At 38.6% G+C, this 9795-nt stretch overlaps 1 protein-coding gene across 3 annotated transcripts; it reads left to right on the plus strand.

Annotated features, from left to right (window-relative positions):
- The first annotated feature begins 630 nt into the window (after nucleotides 1–630).
- Nucleotides 631–8941, plus strand: LOC113581885 (coiled-coil domain-containing protein 172). 3 transcript variants are annotated; one of them, XM_027017332.3, is made up of 7 exons: nucleotides 631–799; nucleotides 1118–1203; nucleotides 5147–5263; nucleotides 5540–5705; nucleotides 5912–6013; nucleotides 6109–6211; nucleotides 8040–8941. In XM_027017332.3, the coding sequence occupies exons 1-7, from the start codon at nucleotides 721–723 to the stop codon at nucleotides 8191–8193; spliced, it is 807 nt and encodes a 268-aa protein (XP_026873133.2). In that variant the 5' UTR covers nucleotides 631–720; the 3' UTR covers nucleotides 8194–8941. The 3 variants fall into 3 exon arrangements, with proteins under 3 accessions (XP_026873133.2, XP_026873134.2, XP_081580990.1); XM_027017333.3 differs by lacking the exon at nucleotides 8040–8941 and adding an exon at nucleotides 6681–6814; XM_081724864.1 differs by lacking the exon at nucleotides 5147–5263.
- Nucleotides 8942–9795: the final 854 nt, after the last annotated feature.

Raw genomic sequence — 9795 nt, forward strand, 5'->3', positions numbered from 1 at the left:
GTACCCAGGTGAGCCGTATATGCACCCGTCCCTTCTCCACAGTACTACGCTGTCCTGATTGCACCCTCACTCGGATTTCGATTGAGTTCGCTTAAAACTCTTCGTTAAATTATCCTCCCCCACTCTCTGTCTGTCTCTTTCAAACTAGTTAGCCAACGATGATGTGATAAATACTTATAATAAAATCAGTTAACCTTCAGTAGCCGCGCTGCTCGTACGAAGGCTGCTATTACCCCGGACAATATCTACGTCTTAATGTTAAACATAAAATGGTTATGTTGGCACTTAATTATTTTTGGGATATTAATACGTAAAAAGTAATCCAAACGCTGCAATAAAACTCTCTGAAAATATTGATTTCGGAAATAAAATTGATATAAAATGATATTTCTTTCCGAAAATTGAATGGAGATTAACATTAAAATTGTTCATAAATGTTTCTCGAAACTGTATAAAATAGTCCAGATAAAGACGAAGGGCTGGGATAGGGTTTGACAGAATAGACATCAGCATAACGATGCCATTTCTGTCCTCATCCTCCTCCTCCTCCTCCTCCTCATCATCATCATCATCACCATCATCACCATCATCAACCGGAGGCGCGTGAGCTGCAGCGCACGCGGCCTCGCGGTCAGCGTCGGAGGGCGCGCGGCCTTCGCCATTCTGCTCGCACGGCGAGGTTTCCGTGTCAGCCTAGTTTGAGACATTATCACCCGAAACATGAGCCTAGACTCTCTCTTTCAGCACATTTTACTGACCGAGCAGCATGTGTCGGAGAACACCCGTCAGCTTCAGGAAGGTAACGGGGTTGATCAGGCGTAAAAAAGTTTAAGTAAAGGCACCCAAGCTGGTGTTTATCAGGCAAGCTAGCCGGCGAGCTAACTTAGCTAACTAGAAGACTAGCCAGCACTTGTCTCACAGAGGACTTAAAAAGCTTAAATTCAGGACACACACAGGTTTTATTTAAGCATTACAAATATTTAAGCGTTACTTAAAACCGTGTTCTCACTTCCACGCAGATAAACGGATGGATGTAAGAACAATGTCACGTTTTTAATATATGGGCAGGATATTCTGAGTAAGGCTATTGAGTAGGGTGAATCTCTATCCCATTTAGCTAAAGCGGCCATCCTCACGGCGCAGGAGGAAATAAAGTCTTTTACTGAAAAGCTGGACCTTGCACATGTTAAACATGATGAGAAGGTAAGTTTACCTTTACCAGAATGGATGGCATCACTTATGTTCAGTTCAATTATTAGATCATTAATTGATATTAAATATGCAAAAATAATTAGTTCCTTAATTAATATTCTATGCCTAACAAGTTTCTGTTTCAAACCCATTTATGTGGATATTGGCCTAAAAGGGGTGATTTGTGTCATGAATACAACGCTTAAACAGGGCCCTATTTGAAAGCCTCCATTAAAGATGAAAAAGATTCATTACAAGCGGCCCTGCAAAATCAATCATTAATTTCCGCTAGTGTTACATTAGTTCACTTAACCCTGTCAAAAACATTATGTTTTATAGTTCATACTGTATAGCACAGTATTCATTCATCTATCTATCATTCTATATTTGTTCACAAGAGTGTTTAACACAAGATTTTCAGTATAGATAACAAGAAAATATTTCATTTATGGTAGTATAGTAATTTGACATTATACTAGACATGGCTATATTAGACATTTCTATTATGTTAATAGCATTGCAGGAAAGTAAAAAAAAAATCCCTGCAGAAACTTTGTTTTGTTTTATTACTTGAATGCGGTCACTTTATTATATATGTTTACGTCACAGATTGCCCAAGGCATTAACTGAGTAAGCTGCTTGTTATGTATATATTCCCTTTATATTAAAGACTGTCATAGTCAGTGTAACACTACAGACATTCTAAGTGTATGCACTTGTGCCTGCAGTTTGAGAGTATTTGCAATTCATGGGAAGAGGCAGGCTTGCATTATTGCATTACATTTTGAAAGAATGCTGTATAAAATGAATTGTGGTGTATGACACTACCATTCGGTCAGCTAACTACAGTCCGTCCGTCCGTCCGTCCGTCCGTCCGTCCGTCCATCCATCCATCCATCCATCCATCCATCCATCCATCCATCCATCCATCCATCCATCCATCATTTATTTGTGTTCAGTTGTTAACAACAGTGTACTCACTGCTAACTAGAGCAGTGGCCCATTAACATAGATTACAATTAAGGAGGGAATGTTCTCAAAAATATTCACTATTGCATTCACAACTTAGCTGTATTTTCCTTTCATGTAACCATTACTTTCACGAAAAGTGTGTCTGTGACCTCAGTTGGAAAGCAGTTACCTGATGGATCCTTAATGTCTTTCACACTTGAGTGACCTGATAAAGAGACTATGATATGCTTTGTGGCACAGATTTGAATTCACAGGGCATGGCATCATTATTCATATAATGGCTCATCATTCATTATTCATAATCACAGAATGACCTACAAACAACACGGATGTGAATGAATATTACACACACCACTAACATTTCCCCATCATTGAGTACTGAGACTGTTGGGCCCCATCAAACAAACATCAATCAACCTGAATTACTTAAACTCAAGCATGCTGGTGAATAATCAAATGTTTGGTTATGTAGTCTAAATATTTATAAGTTCTCAGCCAAACATTTCATACCCATGGATATCTATATACATTGCTTTAAGCAGGATAAAACTTCATTGAGATCCACATTGTAGAAATGTGACTTGCTTTACAAAAAGTAATAGGCCATACCACTGAATATATGCAGGCCTAGCACTGAATCTTTGTTTTGTATGTTTTTCATGACTTGTTTCCTTGATTTTACCATAATGTCAGTAATGCCCATTCAGTTCTTCAAACCCCTCATATTTCTTCAACTTTTAAACATGGAACACAAAATTATTATTTTTGTTTACTCTTAATTAATTCATGGGTTATAAACCCATTAGTTTGCAACTAGGTTATTTTGAGTTTTTGTAAAGTGGTCAGATTGTAAAAACCTAAGGATTTTTACCCTAAGAAACTTAAGGTGTTGCTAAAACTTGTTCATTAATAGTTGTATCAACACAAACCACACATTTATGTTTACATGAATTAACGTCTGCTGATTACAATTCTGACTGAATAGGCTATTTTGAATGGAACATGTTGAATGTTAGGCTATTTCTAATGTAGCAGTTAAGTGCAATAGACATAAATGTAATGCAATGTAGCGGTATGAACATTTTAATGTCATTAGGCACTTGTTAAACTATACTAAAATTAAAGGGGCACCATCCTATAAAAGGATTTTTTAAATTAGATTTTAATTGTCTCAACTCTAAAAGTCACAAGCCCTGCAACATATTCATTGATCCACTACCGAAAATTAGGAATACCTGCCACAAAGCCACAAACTTTACAATTAATGGAGTGTTTATTGACCAGTCAGAAATAAAGTAAATAATGCATTAAATGGTAGAATGAATTAGGAGTAGGTGAATAAGAACCATAGGTATTGAATTCACTAAGAGCTATAACAAAACGAAAAATAAACCAAGCAAGAATTGTGGTGAACTGAGTATACTTTGTGATGAATATTGGTGTTCTTCAGCTTTGTTTCAGAAATGCACAAAGTCGTAGAGAAGTTATAGTATCCAAGGCTGGAGAGAATGTGTTCAAGCAGCATAATCCATCTCCCAAAGAAGGCATTCCATGCATGAATTTTTAAAGGTCATGGGTGTAGTCACCCTTCGTTGGTCATCAGAGACAAAGAAGACTTAACCAATTGGTTAAACCCCCCCCCCCCCCCGACATATGATACTCCATTTATATTTATATCCAGTTACAAACAGGTGGTTTGCTGCTTCCTTCGGGGGCTATCAGTTCTAGTGCGGTAAAGAACAGGCAGACCATACCAGGGTGTAGTCCCTCGCACATGCTTGATCAAAGGCCCCCCCCCCCCCCCACACACACACACAAGCTTTTCATAATACATTACACAGGTTTATTATGAGCACAAATAAAGTGTAATACATTGAAAAATAAAAGTATCACTACCACAGCTTAAAGAAAATGAACTGTCAGGGATGAGAGAAATGAATGGGGAATGATTACTGAGTGAAACAGAGGTATAAGGGAATTCCCTAATCTAATTCTGCTTGAACAAATTAAAGGTAATCAACGGCATTAACTGTGCATCTGGATGGAGTTATTATGCCTTACTGTAATTCTGCAGGTCCTTAAATTCAAGCTTGCCTTCCAGCTGTGTTTGGTCTGGGCCAAAGTTGCTTAGGTTTGGATGTTCAGAAGTACACTGCTATGACCCGGCTATAGATGGATCTAACAGGAGAGGGCAGACAGTTTTCCTGTCTTTAAAGTTGGCCTCTTTGACTACAGTGACCACGTCAGTTTTGTAGGCAAACTTCTGAGGTGCAGTATTCCAAAGTAGGATGTCTGTAATTCCCTTAATTACCTACTCTGAAGATTGTAGACTAATTGTTGTTAGCCAAGCAACAAAACATCTGTATCTGTCATTTTTAGATTTAATGAAGGAAACAGATCTGCCAAATGATGGAATTAAATTTACCAGGCACACATGTTGTGAGCGAATTGAGAAAAGACAAAGACAACAAGTGAACAAACAAAAGACTTAGATCTAAGAAAATAAAATGAAACTGGATGATTTCTAATCTTTGCAAGAGGTGATGATAGAAAAACAATTCATGCTATACATTGATAGCTCTGCGAATAACTCCATGTCCTTGAGATGTACATGGAGAATTCTGTTGTCTGGCGTAAGTTCAAATCTGATGAAATTTTGGGAAAATAAGAGGCTTAAGAACAGTGGTAATATGCATGGTAGTTGTTTAAGGAAGGTCCTTCACACAGTCTGAATTATGATTCCTAGATTTCCTGGCATGGGAGCGGGAAATCAAATGGTCATGACAGGGCATTGATAAGACTATGTTTATGATATTGAGGGTGCCAAGGATAGTGCCAAGGATGTTCTGGTGATTGTGAAACTGACTGCCCCCAAGGAAAGGGGAAAAAGTTTAATTCTAAAAAAAGTTCATAAGCTATGTCCACTACAGTAAGACATTGTTGTAGATGTAACACAGATATATTAACCCAGGCATGACTGCAGGCCCAACTCCTGTCAGAAGCTACAATGGACCTGCATCTGACCAAGAAGCAATATGAGCAGTTGGAGAAAACAAGAGGGGAACTGGAGATTGAGCAGAGTGCCTGCACACAGAAGCTGGTAATGAAAAAGCAGTGTCCAGATAGAAATGTGTCCTGGGTTTACCTAACTGAACAAAAGTTGCTATTTGTATATGTGAGATATTAAGAGTGGGATTGTAAATTAGCACATGAAAGAGAAACTAAGTAAATGAAAGTAAACTGTAGTGGACATTGTAGATGGTCATTTCCAATAAACATAAATGAGTTTATTTCAAATGACCACATTTCCACTGTGTTATGGATTATATATTTCGTTGTAACCAGAATTATCACAGTGTTAATTTGAAACCTACAGGAACGACTGCGAAGAGAGTCGGTGGAGGAGAAAGCGAAGTTCATGAAGGAGATCATGACCTTCAACAATGACTTCAACCTGTTGAGCAACAGGGATTTAGTGTTCCAGAGCCGGACCAGATCTGAAATACAGAGCCTTCAACTGGAAGCAGACACCCTGAATGAAGGTGTTCTCTCTGGCTTCTGAACATGTTTCTCCTCTACCTTAATTTATTTGCTTGAGCAAATTTGAACAAGTAATGATTTTGTTAATTCATTCATGGAACTTGGACAATAATATTGCTAGAAATGTTTTTTCTTTTTTTTCTCCACCTTGAAGCATAGTTTGTGGTGATGGACATAAATTTAAATTTTATTACCGACTTGTGTTTAGTGGTGGAGGTGATGAGACAGAAGAACCCACAGCTGGTCTCCAAGAAGTCGGAGCAAGGGTCATTAGAGACGGCACTTCAAGAGCTGAAGTTGCAGGTGACAGGTGATGGAGTATGCAGAAAATTCACTGAAACGTGCTGCTCTCACTGCACCCAGGATGTCGGTATTCTACTGATGTGCTGTTCTGTGTTTGTGCAGAGCTGGAGAGAGAGCTGGAGGAAGCACTGGCTCTCGCAGAGTCTCTGAAGACTGAAAGACTGGTGGTCAGTCAAAAACCCCTCACAGACAGCACCTGCCTCAGGTAAGCAGATAAAGGAGGCAGGTAAAGGAGTGTTTGCATTTTTGACCAGGTCCTGCCTGTTGTAAGAGTGCTCTTATGAATTGTAGCTTGGCTATAAAGGGCACAATATCACTGAGGTTTGCTGTAAAGAAATGGACCCGCCCTGTCAAACACCCACCAGTCTGTGATTCACTTAAAAGAGCAGAGCTTCATTCATCTCTCCATCTTCTCCTCCTCCCTTCACTGAGCATGTAAATAACACACCCATGCTTTTAATTAAACATCCGATGTGTTGCCCACACTATCTGGCCCAGAGTCATGGATCCTGATAAAATCCTTTACACGAACGTCCGGTCGGCACCAGCAGACCCAGATGATAGAAAGGGGATCAATAGTGTTGGGAAGGAAGCTTTCTTCACAGTGAAGTAAATCATGTGGAAGTGCAGGGAAGCCAACAAGCTTGACACCCGCGCAAAATCTCTCTCATTAGGTGTGGACTGGATTAAAGCCTTTGGATATGCTGAAGATGTGGCTTCTGGGAGGAAGAGGCCAAACCCAGGATATGATCGTTCCTCTGTGAAATCATTAATCACTCTTAAAACATCTCCCCCTTAATGCAGCGCAAGTCCCACCCCCCCCTCCCTATTGATTGTTTGAAGTCAAATGCATGAAAGCTGCCTTTGAAAAGGGCTTTGCTGGTAAATTATGCTTTATAAAAATGGGTTTTAGAAGGGCTTTAGTTAAAAGGACAAAGTTGCTTGTGTAAAGTGGTGTCTACACGGTGCAGAGCAACCGGACCTCTTTGGTTAAATCCTTATATCAGGACAATGGTATGCCATATGAGTAAGTTTGTTTTATGAGGCTAATCACTAGTTCTGTGGAAATACTCATTATGAGTATTAGGGCTTGCAAGTGTAGGCACATTACACAGGGAATATTAATACAACAGGAAAAGAAGGCCATATGTTGAAGTGATTACAGTTGCATTGAAATTCAGTATGCATGTGTTTCCTAACAATTTTAACTGCATTAACATTACACCATAATGATCTTTTATAAATATTTTGAAAGTAACTCACTTTTTTTAGATTCTAATGAATTATGTTTGGATGTGAGTTGGAAACCTAATTTGCATGTGAGTCTGAATAATCAGAATTCTAAATTAGGGCACTGTGTTCAAGAACAAAAGCTGCTTTGGCAAACAGGACTAGGAGGAATGGGACTAATACTGAAATATTGAATGGGATAACTACTGAAATATTCTGAATAATGGTCTAACATTGATAACAAAATTCAGTTTAAACCCTCCAGTCCTAATCCAAACAGTTTATGATTTGCTTCCATGAATTCATATTTATTAGGGTAAAGAGCCTCAAAGAAAGGGATAAAGAACAACAAACAACCCCCCCCCAACCCCCCCCCCACAAAAAACCTGGAGTAATGAGTGAAGAGATTGCATCTAAGAGCAATAACATGGTATGGCCTGAGCAGTCATTGTTCACTCTTATCTGTCTAGATTTTTCATCTCTTGAAGCCTTTCAACTAACAAGGCCTGCTCTCAAATGGCCATTATAGTAGCTGGTCTGTTTCTCCTGAAGAACAAGCCGATTTACCCGCCAGAAATTGTTCACAACCTGTACAACATATTTATACTAACAGGTGTTTCCAATCACTTTGTTAACTTCTTGTATGTTCAATATTCTGTATATACAGAAATTGTAAGACTGAAGATAAGTAAGTTTAGGTCATAATGGGGTAGAGTCTGGTTCTGATAAACGGGCTGTGTGTGTGTGTGCGTGTGCGTGTGCGTGTGTGTGTGTGTGTGTGTGTGTGTGTGTGGACACCGAAGACTTAAGAAAGAGCTGGAGACCTGTAAGGATGGGGAGCTGGAGCTGCTGCGTGAGGCTCTCAGCACTGAAATTCAGTTCCTGCGTTCAGTAAACAGCTTCCCTCTTTACACAAGTTACCTTAATCCACTGCTTATGAACAACATTAGGTCATAGTTTTCCCATCCAATAATATTAGCATATTTGAAAGCCAATGACTATTAATGATTATAAGTACAAGACATTTTATAGCTGGTAACACTGATAAAATTGTGTAATTGATCTAAATTTTTAACCAGTTGGTTGTTTGTGTGGTAATACTTAAACACTTAACACATCCCTTGGCAGAAATTATCACAGAAGAACAGAAGTGTATGCTGAAACTGGTTTCTCGAGATATAAACGTGATTTCAAAAGGTATGTTAAAAGCAGAAAAACCAAACACCACGATTTGATGTTTCTGTTCACAGGCCTTGTTTGTTTTCATGCCCTATGATTCATCACACTTTGAGCTCATTTCCCCTTTGCTACATAAAACATGCTGTTAGAACAACACAGTTTGTTCTGAGTAGAAGTACATTTCCATCTTTGTGAATCACATGTGGATGCACTGTACTATTTCTGTTATTGCTCACTTTAGCTGTTTGGAAGCCTGTCCTCTAGTGGTTGAAGTTAAAATTGACAAGGCTCACGTTTACTGCCCACTCTGAGATGGAGAAATATAGTGGTAGTGGTATGGCAGTGGTCACTGACTCAGTAAATAATAATTATTATAGTTAATAATGCTTTCAGAATTTCATAATGTAAAAGTTGTGTTCATTTGTGCAAAGTAAACTCCACAAAATCCTTAAAATCCTCAACAACTGAAATCTAGTATATGTAATATTTCAGAGCATGTTTACTGTATTGTCATTCAATAAACATGGATGAGTATGTCTTTTTGTTGCTGTGAGTATATGTATTTATTTAAAGTATGTGAAACCGAGGGGATTTATATGCATTACACTCATATTTCATGAATTAGAATTCAAAGTCACACAAAGTTGATTGGTCTAATTGTTTTTCAGTGTAATACCTACTCTTGTATGAAACTTTCCAAATGTCTTGACTACGCTTGGCTTTTGAATGGCCCTTTTGTTGTATCTACTGCCATCTAGTGACTGTACTGAAGAAGTACTTTTTTTTATTTTTTTTTTTTTTTTGCTGTGGCCTGGTGGAACAAAATGAACATGCAGTATTCATGTAGTACACAACGAAGACATTTACATGCAAATCTCACATTGAACATTCATCAGTGATTTGTGAAGGTGAACTGGGATCCAGCACGTATGTTAGTGACGTTTTGCGTGTGGTGTCATTAGACTGAATTTACAGAGGAAGCCATGGTACTGCACCTTACTGGAGGTCGATTGACTCAGAACATCACAGTGGTGGCTAGTTTTACCTACATTTTACCTATATCTAATGTCCAATTCTCCAAGATTATGTAGATTATCACTTTATTTTTGCAGGTAATCTATATATTCACTATTTAGAGCAATACAATGGTGGTGTTTACACTTCCATTTGGATGAGTTTTTTGTTTTTTTTGGGGGGGGGGGGGGGGGGGTTTGGTAGAGTATACAAAGTTTTGCTTTGTTTTGTTGTCTCTGATTGGGGCGTTTAAAGACCATTCCACATAAAAACCCATAAATACATATTCCAGATTGTCTGTAACTGGACCAGGTGGGAAGTGAACACCTCCCTTGCCAAAAAGGATTTAATCTCCTCCAAATAAGA

The sequence above is a fragment of the Electrophorus electricus genome, chromosome 12 (assembly GCF_041902795.1).
Source record: "Electrophorus electricus isolate QZ-2024a chromosome 12, ASM4190279v1, whole genome shotgun sequence".
Classification (NCBI taxonomy): domain Eukaryota; kingdom Metazoa; phylum Chordata; class Actinopteri; order Gymnotiformes; family Gymnotidae; genus Electrophorus; species Electrophorus electricus.

Excerpts from the sequence above, each read along its gene's own strand:
- LOC113581885 (XM_027017332.3), top strand. The coding sequence starts at position 721 with ATGAGCCTAGACTCTCTCTTTCAGCACATTTTACTGACCGAGCAGCAT. Across the intron at positions 800-1,117 it reads CACCCGTCAGCTTCAGGAAG|CTAAAGCGGCCATCCTCACG; the intron begins GTAACGGGGTTG and ends TATCCCATTTAG. Across the intron at positions 6,212-8,039 it reads ACAGACAGCACCTGCCTCAG|ACTTAAGAAAGAGCTGGAGA; the intron begins GTAAGCAGATAA and ends TGGACACCGAAG.